The 17,772-nt window shown below is 31.9% G+C and overlaps 1 protein-coding gene across 1 annotated transcript in view; it reads right to left on the minus strand.

Moving 5' to 3' along the window:
- The window catches only part of LOC145957370 (uncharacterized), a 49,882-nt gene that overhangs the window by 9,426 nt on the left and 22,684 nt on the right, over nucleotides 1-17,772 (minus strand). Inside the window, exon 2 of the mRNA XM_083073615.1 lies at nucleotides 9,034-12,473. Coding sequence (XP_082929741.1) covers nucleotides 9,034-11,997 — 2,964 coding nt within the window. The 5' untranslated portion in view covers nucleotides 11,998-12,473. The remainder of the gene's footprint in view (nucleotides 1-9,033; nucleotides 12,474-17,772) is intronic.

Consider the following 17,772-nt stretch of genomic DNA (forward strand, 5'->3'; position numbering starts at 1 on the left):
ATACTAGCCTTAGTAAAAGAATATCAAAAAATATTTTTCACAAGAAAGTGAAATTAATGTGTGTCATAGGCGAATGAATTAAAAAGTGTTAGAAGGAAAGAAAGGAAAAGAAATGACTAAGAAAATGATTGAAAATGTGTAAGTCGAGAGTGTGAAAGAGAAAGAAGAAGGAAGGGGATGAGGTGACAAATAAAGGTATCAAAGTAAGCCAAATTAGCTCACATGGGTTGGCTCACCATGGGTTGAGGCTTTAAATAAATTTGCCCAACATGACTCACTTTTGGTGAGTCAAAAAATTTCCAACTTGGCTCAACCAACCACTGGTTGGTGGGTTAGGTGAGTTAGCTCACCAGATTTTTTAAAATAAAAAATTATTAAAAATTAAAAATTTATATCTGTTTACATTTTTGAAAAAAGAGACACAATTTATCTATTAAATCGTTCATTGATTCAAATACAAATATAAAATAAAATATCATTCAAATGACATTTTTATTTTTAATTATATTTTAATTCTTGGTGGGATAAGTGAGTTAATTCAGCTGGAACTTATTTGGTTCATGGGTTAAGTGAGTAGAGTTGAAAGTGAGCTAAAATCAATGTAAATTTTTTATTTCTATCATGGCTTGACTTGAACTTGTGGTGACTTGGGTTAGCCCACTGAGGTATGTCTCACTTTTACACCTCTAGTGAAATAGAAAGGGGTAGGTGAGAAGGAAAAGGTAGTAGATGAAGAAGGAGGTGAGACAAGGAGGGGGGGGGAGGAGAGACAACATTCCAAGTTGATACTACAAGAAAAATGATAAATTGCGACGGACAAATTGCGACGGTTATCTAGAAACCGTCGTCGCTTTGATATTGCGACCCTTCATACGACAGTTTTTCAAAACCGTCGCAAAATTGTTCAACATTGCGACGGTTTATCGTAAACCGTCGCAAATTTTGTTTAACATTGCGACAGTTTATCATAAACTGTCGCAAAATTTGTTTAACATTGCGACGGTTTATGATAAACCGTCGCAAGTTTAACATTGCGACAGTTAATCATAAACCGTCGCAAATTTAACATTGCGACAGTTAGTCATAAACTGTCGCAAAATTTTCAGCATTTTTTTTATTAGAATTTAAAAGTTTTTTTTTTTGAAGTATTATGTATATTATCTTAATGAACTTATATTTTATTAACAATTTTATATATACTTTCTTTAACATGAGGTACACGATTTTTTTTTCTTTATATAATTTCAAAATCGTGACTAGAATATAAATTTATCTTTCAACAAACTTATGAATTTATCTTGTATGTAAGATGTGTTAGAGTATATAAATAAGTATAATTATCATTTTATAACTTAATTTTTGAGTTATCACATCACATATTATTGAATAATTTACAATGTTAAATTTTATAAATTTTATTTTAAATGTCCATCTTTTTAACACTATTAAAAATATAAAAATAAATATGTTAAATTTTATAAAAATCCAGTTTAATTTATTTATGATATAAATATGTTTTTAATATCTAATATATATTTTTAGATGATAATTTATTTTAAAATATATCTTATAATAACAATTCTAAATGGAACATAAATCTTCTGATTTTTCTTATTTTGATTTTTTTAATCAATATATACAATTTTACTATTTTGATTTTTTCAATCAACGTATACAATAAATAAAAAACACAAAAGATAAACATGCATGGTAAAAATTTTATTTTATCAAAAAACTTTTTATTTTAATATATTACATTATATATGTGAATATTAAGACATATATATATATATATACATATATATATTATAATTAAACTTTTTTAAAAAATTAATTCATTATTAAGAAATTTTTTTATTACATGAGAATTAATTTCTTTCAAAAATTTGATAGATATAAAATAAATAAACATTTTTTCTGAATCTATATTTTTATTTTATTAGAATATAATTTTTATTTTTTAAAATATATTATTTTTTTAGATAAAAAATTATGTATATGTCAAATAGTAGTGGGGCAAGTGCCCACTATTCCAAACGTACATCCGTCCCTGTATATATATATATATATATATGAGGGGGTTTATAATTACATCAGTGTAAATTTTACTAAGTGTTACACCACTCAATAACTTTATATTAAATGTGAATTTTGTAAATTTAACCGTTAAATTGAAAATCTTTTACTGTTATATCATATATACAAAATGTTATATTAATCGAAGATGATTTCTTATAAAAACAAATTTAAATCTGTCGAAAAATTTATATTTTCGATGAGAAAATTTTTGTAGGAAAAGCTATATTATTGATGGAATATTTCAGAAAAATTTATATTTGTCGAAAATGTAAGAACTGGTTTTAAATTTGATATGAAAATATTATGATATAATTAGATAAGATTTTAAGTTAGTATTTTATTAATGGTTGATAATTAAAAAATAAAACAAGGATAAATACATTTTTTGAATTTTATATGTTTGATTTAAGATAACTTACAAAATAACTCTTGGTAAAGTTATTCCGCTCAATAACTCATCGTGTGTGTTGAATTTCATCGATCCAATTAATTGTTAATTTAAAAATTATTAAATTTTACTAATAATTAATATAAAAAAATTAATTAGTTTTGGAATAAATTATTTTCTAATTAACAATATAATTGAAACATTAATTATTTTAAATTATTTAACTAAAATCTTATTGAAAATTTACTATATGATCTTAATATTTTGTATAACTAATATCTGGTTTTAAATTTGATATGAGAATATTATATATAATTAGATAAGATTTTAAGTTAGTATTTTATTAATAGTTGATAATTAGAAAATAAAATAAGGATAAATACATTTTTTTTAATTTTATATGTTTGATTTAAGTAAATAAATATATTAAATTAATTAATAATTTATTTAAAATATTAAAATTTAATTTATAAGTATGTAATAAATAAATACTTATTATTTTATAAATTATATTATCATTATAAATTAAAAAATTTAAATAATTTAAATTATAATTTTAAATCGAAATAAGTAGATTTTAATTATAAAAGTAAGTACATATAAATAAAGAATAACTAAATATATTATTATTATTATTATTATTATTATTTGTAATATAAAATTATTATATATTATTATTATAGTACAAATATGAGATTGTATATTTGAGGATGACTTAAATGAATTAATTTGTACAAGTTATACTGACAACATACATATACATTTCGGTAACTTACTCATCAGAACTTCACAGTTAAGCGTGCTTGACCTGGAGTAGTACAGGGATGGGTGACCTTCTGGGAAGTTTCCCAGAAATTGCACAAGTAAGGATAAAACATGCTAAACAGTGAAATATCATGAAATAAAATCCTTGAAAGGCCAAATATGAGGATTGTTACATTAATAAATTTATTAAAATAAAAAAAAATTATAATTTCTGACGGGTAAAAAAAGGGTTGTAATATTAATTTAGAGGCAGTTGGTGCGACAGTTGATGAAAGGGTCGCAATGTTAATATAGAGGCACTTGGTGCGACAGTTGATGAAACGGTCGCAATTCCAATTTTGCGACGGTTTGTGCAACGGTTCTGATAACCGTCGCAAAATTGCCTGGTGACGGACGATTCTGCGACGGTTCCCAAACCGTCGCAATGTTGTCTTTGCGGCAGTTCTAACCGTCGCAATGTAGGCCATATAACCGTCGCAAAATCGTCATTTTCTTGTATATCATTAGGAGAATAGAAAGAAAATTTTGATATCGAAGATAAGACATATTTATATAGGAACTAGATGAATCTAATGATTAATAAAAAGTCGTGCACTTTAAATTACCTATAAAAGTTGTTCATAGTAGAATCCTTTTAATTTTATTATATGTATAAATAAATAAATGAATATATCTATATTGTTAATAAAGAAAATTAACTCATTTGGTGTCCACATTTTTTGGAACAATTTTGTCCCTAAAATTACTTTTTTTTTTTAAAAAAAAACATTTTCTTTTCAAAAACTGCCCTTATAATTACAATTACCTGAGGGATGCTCGAGGGAAGGGAAGGAATTGAAGGGAATAGGTAAGAATTAATTTCCTAGAAAATATGTAAGAAATAAAGTGAATTTATAGTTAACTGATAAAGTGGGATTAATTCAATAAGAAATAAAGAAAAATTGATATTTTATAATTATTTTTTATATATAATTAGATGTTTATGCATAAATAAATAATATATACAATTAAAATTTTGTCTCCTTCTTTATATTCACATATAAAAATTGATTATAATATATATATATATAATAGCATATAATTGGTTATGATAATTAACATAATTGATAATTTTTGTTTTTTTTTTGTTCGTTCCTGGAGTATCCACCGCCGGTAGCAGTGACTAATCTCCTCGCTACGTTGGAGGCACCTCAAAGGGTGGGATAGCTGGCCCCAAGATTTAACGCGGCTGCATACACAAGGCAGGATTCGAACCCCTGACCTTGCTTAAGCGTGGATCGATCAACCCCTACCGCTGAACCACACGCTTGGGATTTGTAAACCCTAAATTCTTTTGTCTATGATTCTTAAATTTATTAAGTTGACATAATTGATTATGCTACCTTATAAAAGAGAGATTGTATATTATTTAATATAATATAGTAGCATATTCAAATATGATTAGTAATATAATGCATTACCTACCTAACATAATGCATTATGTTGAGGGTTATACTTGTCTTTCAAGTTAGTTCCAAGACAATCCCCATCATAGAAGGTAAATTTTAATTACCCATTTCCAATTATACACAAATTCACTCTCCTAAGCATGAATTATTTTTTTAAAATACCCTTTAATCCACCTCTCTCCCCTCAAAAACCTCTAAATCAACCTTCCTATACAAGGTGTAAAAGTTGTTTACACTCTCTTATTATTAATTGTTATTTTATTTTATTTTATTTTAAAAATGCATGAAGAGTCTTTAATATACTAATTATTATAATATTTTATGTATTTATGTCAAAATCATAAAAGAAGTATAATATTTATAAAAGATAATCAATGAGATTTATTAAATTAATCTATTAAGTTAATGTTCAATGTATTTACCTCAAAATTATAATAATATAAAAATAACTTTATATCAACAATATTTATTGAAGTTTAATTTTGTATACATGTATTTAGAGTGTGTTTGAAAATTGATGCTTGTAAAACTTCAAAGAAAATTATCTTTGTTTCTTTCACTGAATTATTTTTTACACATATAAATTTATGATAAATAATTTATATTATGAGAAAAAATATTTTAATTATTGATAATTTATTTTATAATATTAAAATTTAATTTATAAATTATATGATAAATAAAAAGTATATTAAATAAGTAGTTAAATGAATGTCCCACGAAGGTGGTACAACTGATAAGTTCCTATACTCTTATTAATTAGGGCATGTAATTAAATGTGACTTCACTTGTCTTTTATGTTCTTCATGCGAACTTGAGTTAAAAATGTGGTAAGCGATCTGTAGTCTCACTAAAAATCTTCAAAAAGAGTGATAGTTACCTTAAGCCTTATATGTAACGACCCATCCTAGGCCGTCACATCAATAACCAACCAAAATAAAATAATATAAAATAAAGAAAATAGAGCAAAAGCCAGCTACGCTAGAGTGTAAATATACAATAACATATAAATTGTTTCCAAAATATATAATATAATCTTCTATAGCAGAGTCATCATCCTTAGTAAAGTTATACAGTAATCCAAAAAGATAATATAATTACAATGTCATGAAAACATCAAAATAAGACACCCTAGGTGCTGGTCAAGCTCTAAACCTAGCCACTTCTCAAAGCAGCTATCCAAAAGACTCCTTGTTATCCCAAAGCCTCATACCTGATTTGCTCCCCCACATAGTGAGATCATCACAGTCCACATCATGGAAATATAAGGGTTAGCACATATAAAACCAATCATAGTACATCATAATAAAATATCATTAAACAAATATTTATCCACAGTATTTATCCAGACCAACAAGTCATTTTCAAGCTAAATATAGACCAACCCAAAATATAATGTATACACGTCCATGCCAATGTATACATATTTTATGATAATAAAATAATCCATAACCAATGTATACAATCCATACCATATGTATACATATTCCATATCCAAAACAAAGTCACACCACTGTATAATCCATGATGTAACCAACACATCCAAACCAAATGTTGGCCTCAACACCATCCAAACCAAGTGTTGATACGGTGAAACATGTCAGCAACCCATGTCCCACGCCTAACCTCTCATGGAAAATATACAGTTGGATTACGTCGTCACGTAACCCTGGTGGGGCCACCTCATCCATCGGTATGACTCGGCCTAGACCCATACTGGTAGCAAATAGAATACTTAGAGGAGTACTTCAGAATCCACCTAACATCTGAAGTGGTTTATTATATAACCTTTGGAAAAGTTCCACATTGGAATCCTCACCATGGGATTCCCAAATTCCATATTTTTCCAAAGATTATATCCTAATCTCACCAAGAGATCTAATCCATACCATAATCTTACTCCTTTAAGTCCTATTTACTTTTCCAAACCACATACACATAGCATATTCCATAATTAAACATAACCATAACCATGCCAATTTGTCAATATAATAATAATATAAATAATTAAATATCCAAAACAACCATCAATTGATCCAAATTATATTATGTGAAATGAAAATCTCCACATAAAATAGCATATTAAAATTATATTATTCCTATCATGCTCATATGCACTAGATTAATTTTATAAGCACTACCCTTACTTGGATAAACCTGAACTGAAACTCGGGCAGAACCTTCTCCTCTTTCTTGCTTAAACAAGAACCAAACTCGGGCAGAATCTCCACCTCTCTCCTTAAACAAGGATCGAAACTCGGGCAGAATCTCCACCTCTCCCTCCTCTTTTCTCTCCCCTGGCAGAACCTCCTCTACTGGATTCCTCTTTCTCTCTCCTCTTTTCTTTTCTCCTCCCCTCTTTTTCTTTCTCTCTCTCTCCTCTTTCTCTCTCTAGGATTCTCTTCTCTCCAGTTATATTTTTTTTCACCCCCCTGCCTCCTATTTATAGGCAACCAGAGTCACCCGGAACGGCCCGTATTGAATTCGGAACGGCCCGTTCCGAATCTTTCAAATGTACGCAAATTTTTAAACTGGAACGGCCCATTCCAAAATCGGAACGGCCGTTCCCAAAAAGCAGAACGGCCCGTTCTAAAATCAGAACGGCCCGTTCCGAAACTCATCCAGAACGGCCCGTTCTCCTTCCGGAACGGCCCGTTCTCCCTCCAGAATGGCCCGTTCCAAAGTCAGAACGGCCCGTTCTCCCAGTTGGAACGGCCCGTTCTGGACCCGTTCCCAACCTAAAATTTAGTGTCTTTTTATTGCTTGGAACGGCCCGTTCCAATTTTGGAACAGCCCGTTCCAAGTTACCCATTTACCCCTCAAACTTTAATAAATTTTGCGAAAATGCCATTAATAGAAATTACAAAAATACCCCCTTTAGAAAAATGAATATTACAATTCTCCCCAACAACAAAAATTTTCGTCCTCGAAAATTCACTTACTTAAAAAGAGATATGGGTATTGATCCTTCATCTTGTCTTCCAATTCCCAAGTGGCTTCATTAGTAAACTCATCCCAAATAACCTTCACCAAATTGATAGTTTTACCTCGCAATTGTTTAACTTTCTTATCTGCCACTGAAACTGGCTGTTTCTCAAAAGTTAGATTCTCTTTAATTTGCACTGCCTCTGATTCCAAGACATGACTCGGATCGTGAATATACTTCCTCAGTTGTGAAACATGGAACACATCATGCAGATTAGAAAGGAATAGAGGTAATGCAATCTGATATGCCATTGGTCCAATCCTCTTGAGAATTTGATACGGCCCCATAAACTTAGGGTTCAACTTCTTAGCTTTGATAGCTCTTCCCACACCTGTGGTAGGAGTTACCTTCAAAAATACATGTTCTCCCTCTGGAAACTCCAAAGGTTTCCTCCTCTTGTCTGCATAAGACTTTTGCCGACTCTGAGCAGCTTTCATTCTTTCCTGAATTTGTTTCACCTTTTCAGTAGTCTGTAAGATGATCTCTGGTCCCACCATCACTGATTCTCCCTCTTTAAACCAACACAAAGGTGTTCGACATTTTCTCCCATACAGAGCCTCAAAAGGTGCCATTCCTATACTTGCGTGGAAACTGTTATTATAAGTAAACTCAACCAAAGGCAACATCTCTTCCCAATTCCCTAGATGATCCAAAATACAAGCCCTCAACAAGTCTTCCAAAGATTGGATAGTCCTCTCAGACTGCCCATCAGTCTGTGGATGATAAGAAGAACTGAGTCTTAACTTAGTCCCTAACGCCTGATGCAAACTTTGCCAAAATCGAGAAGTAAAACGAGGATCCCTATCAGATATGATACTGAAGGGCACACCATGTAATCTAACAATCTTCTTAATATACAATTGAGTTAACTTTTCCAAGGACCACTTTATATTCACTGGAAGGAAATGAGCACACTTAGTTAATCTATCCACGATCACCCAAATAGAATCACAATTCTTAGCAGATCTTGGTAATCCAACAACAAAATCCACGGTTATACTATCCCATTTCCATTCTGGCACTTCCATCATTTGTAACAAACCTCCTGGTTTTTGATGTTCTACTTTAGCTTTCTGACACACAATGCAAGATGCAACATACTCGACTATCACCCTCTTCATACCATTCCACCAGAACATTTTCTTCAAATCTTGATACATTTTTGTCATACCCGGATGTACACTCAACTTACTTTTATGACCTTTCTCAAGTATCAACTTCTTTAACTCCTCATCTTGTGGAATACAAATTCTACCCTTGTACCTCAAGATTCCATCCATATCTTGTTCAAATCCTTCAGCTTTCTCAGAACCCAACAACTCTCTAACCTTATTCAATCTCGTATCCTGAACTTGTTTTTGTTTCACCATTTCCAAGAATTCACTAGTTATGGTAGTCATACCACAACTAATAAAATCTGGGGCAATCACAACATTAAGATTCATATCCCTGAATTTCTCTACCAACTCCATCTTTCTAACCATCATATAAGACATATGAAGAGATTTTCTACTCAAAGCATCTGCTACCACATTTGCTTTACCTGGATGGTACATTAACTGAAAGTCATAATCTTTCAAAAACTCAATCCACCTCCTTTGCCTCATATTTAACTCTTTCTGATCAAACAAATATTTTAGACTCTTATGGTCACTGAACACATCAAATTTTGCTCCATAGAGATAATGTCTCCAAATTTTTAAAGCAAAAACCACCGCAGCCAACTCTAGATCATGCGTAGGATAATTCCGTTCATGAGTCTTTAACTGCCTAGATGCATGCTGTCTATCTTGCATAAGAACACATCCTAAACCTTGATGAGATGCATCACAATAAACCTCAAAAGATTTATTAGGATCTGGCAGAATCAATACTGGAGACGACGTTAACTTTTCTTTTAACTCTTGAAAACTCCTTTCACACTCCTTCGTCCATATAAAAGGATGATCCTTCCTGGTCAGTTGTGTCAAAGGCATAACTATTTTAGAAAATCCTTCTATAAATCTTCTATAATAGCCAGCCAATCCCACAAAACCTCTAACTTCAGTAACTGATTTCGGATGCTCCCACCTCAAAACCGCTTCCACCTTAGTAGGATCAACTACAATTCCTTGTGCAGAAATCACATGACCCAAGAACTTAACTTCAGATAACCAAAACTCACATTTTGACAACTTTGCAAATAATTGTTTCTCCTTCAATACTTGCAAAACTATCCTCAGATGTTCTCTATGTTCCTCCATAGATCTAGAATAAACCAGAATATCATCAATAAACACCACCACAAACTTATCCAGAAAGGGTCTGAAAATCCTGTTCATATAATCCATGAAAATAGCTAGAGCATTCGTCACTCCAAAAGGCATGACAACATACTCATAATGGCCATACCGAGTCCTGAAAGCAGTCTTTGGTATGTCCTCCTCCTTTACCCGAATCTGGTGATACCCAGATCTCAAATCAATCTTGGAGAAAATAGTAGCTCCCCTTAACTGATCCATCAAATCATCTATTCTTGGCAATGGATATTTATTTTTGATTGTCAATTTATTTAACTGCCTGTAATCCACACATAACCTCACGCCACCATCCTTCTTCTTTACCAATAACACGGGTGCTCCCCACGGAGAGACACTAGGTCTGATCATCTGTTTCTCGAAAAGTTCTTCAACCTGCTTCTTCAATTCAGATAGCTCTGCTGGTTCCATTCTATAAGGAGAAATAGACACTGGTCCCGCCCCTGGTATAAGATCAATACTAAATTCCAACTCTCGCTTTGGTGGTAATCCCGGAACATCATCCGGAAAAATCTCTGGAAATTCTCTAACAACATCAATACTATTCAACAAATTTTCATTCTCTATACTAATAAAAGATAAGATCATAAACCCAAGAGCTCCACCCTTTAACAACCCATCCACTTGTCCACTAGAAATAAATCTCTCCTGTTCAACAGTAGGAAAGATTAATCTCTTTTCTGAACAATCTATCAAAATCCTATTGGCAGAAAGCCAATACATCCCTAAAATCACATCCAACTCAGATAGAGATAAACAAAACAAATTCACTTTATAACAACGCCCTTCCACCTCCACTGGACATTTCAAACAAACCTCAGAAGTCAAAACAGACCCTGAAGCTGGGGTAGAAACAACTAGATCCACACACAAAGAATTCACAACCAAATTTAACCTTGCCACGCACTCATAAGAAATAAAAGAATGTGAAGCACCAGAATCAAATAAAATAGAAATATCATTACCATCAGCTTTGCCCTTTCCCTTTACCAGATCGGATGACGTTTCAGCTTCAGCACCTGTCAAAGCAAAAACACGACCTGCTGTAGTAGGCCGATCCACTTTCTGGTTCTCTCTAGCTGGAATATTTTTGACATTGAAATCTTCAGCCATGTGACCCACCTTGCCACATTTAAAACACGTATAGTTCTTTGTAGGACAATCCTTCATCATATGTGGGCCTCCACAGATATAACATCTAATACTCTGAACATCTCTTGTGGTAGTAGTCCCCATCGGTTTCTTATTAGCATTTCCAATTTGAAACTGAGATGGTCTCTTTTGAGGATGTTTCCCCCTCCCAAATCCAGATGATCCCTCTAGACCCTTTGCCACTCTATTTCCTCCTTCAAATCTCTCAACTGTTTTTGCCTTTTCAACTAGAACTGGGAACTCCATAATTTCCATAGGGACAATAGTCTTTTTCAGCTCAAATCTTAGACCCTCACTAAACTTCCTGCATCTCCAGGCTTCAGTGATAGCTTGAGAATAATACCTAGCCAAGTGTTCAAACTTGACCACATACTCTTGTACTGACATATTTCCTTGTTGCAGTCTCAAAAATTCAGCTTCCTTAGCATATCTGGCACTATCTGGAAAATATTTCTCTAGGAATACCTTTTTGAAATTTTCCCAATTTATCGACTCCCCTCTAGCTTCCATCATAGCTTGAGCACCTTTCCACCAGAAACTAGCCTCACCCACCAACATATAAACAACATAAACTAGCTTCCTCTCCTCGGGGCATTGCATCACCATGAAGATTTTCTCCATCTCTTCAATCCATTGATCAGCAATTTCAGGTCCATCAACACCTGTAAATTGAGGAGGATTCCCTTTTCTGAACTCTGACAAGCCCCTATATTCATTAGGTACTTCAGTCCTAGCTGCTTCAGCTGCAGCCCGGTTGGTCTCCATCTGAGCCAACAAAGTATTCTGTTGTCCAATAGCAGCAGCAATTAGCTCCATAGCCTGAGCAATCTGCCGCTCATCTACACCTGAAGAAGGATGAGAATGGTTTCCCCTACCAACCATCCTAATAAAGATAAAAGATCAAGGAACCCATGAGTTTACACTAAAACACATAAGAAATTCTTTCAAAAAAATCTATTTCCACTCAACAGAAACATAATAAGACCATTTCCCACAAACCCTAAAGAGACTCGACCAGCTCTGATACCAAAATTGTAACGACCCACCCTAGGTCGTCACATCAATAACCAACCAAAATAAAATAATATAAAATAAAGAAAATAGAGCAAAAGCCAGCTACGCTAGAGTGTAAATATACAATAACATATAAATTGTTTCCAAAATATATAATATAATCTTCTATAGCAGAGTCATCATCCTTAGTAAAGTTATACAGTAATCCAAAAAGATAATATAATTACAATGTCATGAAAACATCAAAATAAGACACCCTAGGTGCTGGTCAAGCTCTAAACCTAGCCACTTCTCAAAGCAGCTATCCAAAAGACTCCTTGTTATCCCAAAGCCTCATACCTGATCTGCTCCCCCACATAGTGAGATCATCACAGTCCACATCATGGAAATATAAAGGTTAGCACATATAAAACCAATCATAGTACATCATAATAAAATATCATTAAACAAATATTTATCCACAGTATTTATCCAGACCAACAAGTCATTTTCAAGCTAAATATAGACCAACCCAAAATATAATGTATACACGTCCATGCCAATGTATACATACTTTATGATAATAAAATAATCCATAACCAATGTATACAATCCATACCATATGTATACATATTCCATATCCAAAACAAAGTCACACCACTGTATAATCCATGATGTAACCAACACATCCAAACCAAATGTTGGCCTCAACACCATCCAAACCAAGTGTTGATACGGTGAAACATGTCAGCAACCCATGTCCCACGCCTAACCTCTCATGGAAAATATACAGTTGGATTACGTCGTCACGTAACCCTAGTGGGGCCACCTCATCCATCGGTATGACTCGGCCTAGACCCATACCGGTAGCAAATAGAATACTTAGAGGAGTACTTCAGAATCCACCTAACATCTGAAGTGATTTATTATATAACCTTTGGAAAAGTTCCACATTGGAATCCTCACCATGGGATTCCCAAATTCCATATTTTTCCAAAGATTATATCCTAATCTCACCAAGAGATCTAATCCATACCATAACCTTACTCCTTTAAGTCCTATTTACTTTTCCAAACCACATACACATAGCATATTCCATAATTAAACATAACCATAACCATGCCAATTTGTCAATATAATAATAATATAAATAATTAAATATCCAAAACAACCATCAATTGATCCAAATTATATTATGTGAAATGAAAATCTCCACATAAAATAGCATATTAAAATTATACTATTCCTATCATGCTCATATGCACTAGATTAATTTTATAAGCACTACCCTTACTTGGATAAACCTGAACTGAAACTCGGGCAGAACCTTCTCCTCTTTCTTGCTTAAACAAGAACTGAACTCGGGCAGAATCTCCACCTCTCTCCTTAAACAAGGATCGAAACTTGGGCAGAATCTCCACCTCTCCCTCCTCTTTTCTCTCCCCTGGCAGAGCCTCCTCTACTGGATTCCTCTTTCTCTCTCCTCTTTTCTTTTCTCCTCCCCTCTTTTTCTTTCTCTCTCTCTCCTCTTTCTCTCTCTAGGATTCTCTTCTCTCCAGTTATATTTTTTTTCACCCCCCTGCCTCCTATTTATAGGCAACCAGAGTCACCCGGAACGGCCCGTATTGAATTCGGAACGGCCCGTTTCGAATCTTTCAAATGTACGCAAATTTTTAAACTGGAACGGCCCGTTCCAAAATCGGAACGGACGTTCCCAAAAAGCAGAACGACCCGTTCTAAAATCAGAACGGCCCGTTCCGAGACTCATCCAGAACGACCCGTTCTCCTTCCGGAACGGCCCGTTCTCCCTCCAGAATGGCCCGTTCCAAAGTCAGAACGACCCGTTCTCCCAGTTGGAACGGCCCGTTCTGGACCCGTTCCCAACTTAAAATTTAGTGTCTTTTTATTGCTTGGAACGGCCCGTTCCAATTTTGGAACAGCCCGTTCCAAGTTACCCATTTACCCCTCAAACTTTAATAAAATTTACGAAAATGCCATTAATAGAAATTACAAAAATACCCCCTTTAAAAAAATGAATATTACATTATAAGCCTTATATAGGATTGTCTCTTGTCCTCTAAACTTTTATGTACAAAAGAAAAGTAGCTAAATGAAATCCTAAAAATACTATTGAAAATAATTGTTCATATTTAATATATATGAGTGAATATCCAATGAACTCAACTTAAATTATTGAAAATCATAAGTTATTTAAAGCATTATTAATAGTTAGTGAGAAAGAGGTACCTTGTATCTCGATATATAAAAAATGGAAAGAATAAAAAAAATGATTAATAAAAAGTGTGCAATTAACTTTAAAAATAATAAAAAAAATATTGAGAAAATTAGTTAAAGAATAAAAAAGTCTAAAAGAATGTGGACATAGCACATGATATCCATTTATTAATGTTATTAATAATTAGTGAAAAAGAAACACTTTGTATCTGGATGTATAAAATGAAAAAAATAAAATGTACAATTAATTTTAAAATAATAAAAATGTTAAACAAATTAATTAAAAAATAAAAAAATCAAAAGAATATAAACACAACACACACGATGTCTCTTTTGTTAATGTTATAAATTATATATATATATATATATATATATATATATATATATATATATTGTATAAACTTCACTTTAAATTAATTAAAATAAATTATTATATAGAACGGTTATGTGCAATAAAATTATATTTTTAAAGTTTTAATTTAGTTGTATTTTTATGGACTTTGACTCTGATACCTTGAGCAAACTAAAACAGTCAATGTAAGAATATCTATATTATATTATTACTAGAAGGAAAGAGACACCTTGTCTCTTTAAATATTTTTAAAATAAAATAAAAAAATATAATAGTTTAAGAATTTATTTAAAATTAATTGATAGTAATTATTACATTTATTTATTTTTTAATAAAATAAGTGTATAATTTGTTCACAAATTGTGAAATTATATAAATATAAATTACATCGGTATAATTTAAATATTATATACATGTTTAAATTGTATTTATACTTTTAATTAACTATTATATGAGTTCTTTCATGTTCATGTTAACTAAAATTAATAACAAAATGACATTTATTTTTTTTATAAATTGTAAGGAAGCTAAAAATCGTTCTAAAGTAGAATTATTATTTAATTTTTTTATTAAGAAAATTTTATAATTGCAAACCATCATGTTCTACATAAAATATATATATATATATATATATATATATATATATATATATATTACTTTAATCCATACTTACAAATATAATTATGTAGAGTGTAAACTTTTTAATATATTTTAAACATTATTATATATAAAATAAAATAATATAAAGTAAAAAAAATGACAAATATTTTTAGTTTTACGATATTACAATGCAATTAATATGCACTTCATCAATGAATAATTATCAAAATAATTATATAAATAGTGTAAAATTATTTATACCAATATATATCAATTAATGAATTAGTTTCATGGATAAGTTATTTTAAATCTTAAGATAAAATACATATAGAGGCACGAAGTGCCCCGGCCTCGCTAGTATTATTAAGGGTAAAATGATCATAGTAAAAGTGAAAACCAAATGGTAGTTATAAGCGTTTGTATCGCCTTTATATAATGTTATAGATTATGCCTAAATATATTAATAATAAAATGAACAATAATTAATGAAATAAAAGATTATTGATTTTTAAAATAAAAAATATTAATGTCTATTCTTAAGATTAATTTTAAATAATTAAATATTTTCTATTAAACTAAAATCATATAATTTTAAATATTAAAAATTATTTAATCTATATCTATTCTATAAAAAGGGAATAAATTGATATATACATTTTTAAATCATTTTAATTTTATAATTATTTCTAAATTTTCTTCTACTATTTTTTATTTTATTTTTTAAATCTCTACTTTTATCTTTTTATTTTTATAAAAAAAATAAAGAAGCACAAAATATTTTTTTTCTTTTAATAATAATATTTTTCCATCTTTACATTTCACTAAACAGTTATATCCTTAATGATCTATCTATTTTATGAATGTTTTTATCTTTATATTTAATGAGACTATTATATTCTTAATAATTACTTTTAATATTTAAACACACTTTTTCTACATGCACAAAAAAATTGTGGCTATGTTAAGTCTCAATTTTACCTCTTTTTGGATGAGACTTATTGAACAAATTCCACTCATCCTTTGAACCATTGCAATATAATTGTTCTCTTTTTGGTTCATTTTGTGTGCAGATATAACTAACCCAAATTCAGCTAACAATACCTTAATACACCTCATTTTTTGTGCAGGTATTGAGCTAGTGACTTGAGGATTGAAGACTCTTAGGATTGGAAACTTAAGAAGCTAAGGAGCAGAGAAGAGGTTCTACGCCGGGCTCAATATAACCTGCGCTGGGCGTGACAAAAACAGAGTATTTCATCTCTGCCAGTTATATTGCGCTGGGCGCAAAAGGAATTAAGCCGGGCGCAAAAGGAATTAAGCCGGGCGCAAAAGGAATTGCGCCGGGCTTGTGTTGAGACAGAGAGTGCTTGACTTCTCTGGAAGAACTTGCGCCGGGCGCGAAGAATTGTGCGCCGGGCGCGGAACCCTAATCTGATCTCCCAGGCTCGTATTTGAAGCTATTTTCGGGGATCTTTCTCTCCATTCTCACATTGGGCGTCTCCAGGAGCTGCGGAAGGGATTCCCAGGGCTTGGGATCGTCCGTGTGCGGATCTTTCCTTCGGTTCTTCATCCTCCTTTCATCTCTATTTTGTATTTGCCCTCTTTGTTGAGTGGTTTCACCCATTTTGTGGGGTTAGATGTAACCAACGTACTCTATTGTAATCTTTACGATTTTAATGATATATATACATGTTGTTTTATTCTTTGTTGTGTTTGTTTCTATTCTTAATGCTTGCTTTGGATTGATCACCCTTTGCATGATTTAAGGTTCCATGGGTATTGGAAAATAACCTTTGAAACTAGTTCTGAAACATATGCCTAGTGGTGATTGTATCTAGGGATAGAGCTTGACCCATTAGTAGTCTTAAACCCTAGCCCGTAATGCGGGTGTAGATATTGGGTACTCAAGGGATTGATATTCAATATCCGCACCTAGGCTCTTTCTCTAAGGGATTAGGTTTGAGTAAACTTATGGGTTGACTAAGCAATGAATTCAACAAGAGATTAAGGATACATTAGTGTTACGTTTGGTGAAATCTGACCCCCACAACCTCACAATACCACAATACCATTCCTTACCTTTTCCACTCAAAAAACAATATTTATTTACAGCTTTCATTCCAATAGTCACAACTTTGCATTCACTGCACAAACTATGAAATTGGAATTATTCTTTAGTCACGAATAGTCAATAAATGCTTATATTACCTTCTAATCCCTGTGGATACGATATTTTTACTACTTGAACGGCCGGTATACTTGCCGTGTTTGAGACCGTTGATAGAATTAAACGAATTTACAAATATTAACAAAAGTGTTTCAACGGAAATCTCAACAAGTTTTTGGTGCCGTTGCCGGGGATTAGAATGGCGATTTAGTATTTATAGCTATTTGTGACTTATTCTTTTACTTTTATTTTCATTTTATGGTAGCAATGAATTGTTGAAGCTGACCTGGGCGCTCTAGTCCTCTACTTT

The sequence above is a fragment of the Cajanus cajan genome, chromosome 4, assembly GCF_000230855.2.
Source record: "Cajanus cajan strain Asha chromosome 4, NIPB_CcT2T_4, whole genome shotgun sequence".
In the NCBI taxonomy this organism is placed as follows: Eukaryota; Viridiplantae; Streptophyta; class Magnoliopsida; order Fabales; family Fabaceae; genus Cajanus; species Cajanus cajan.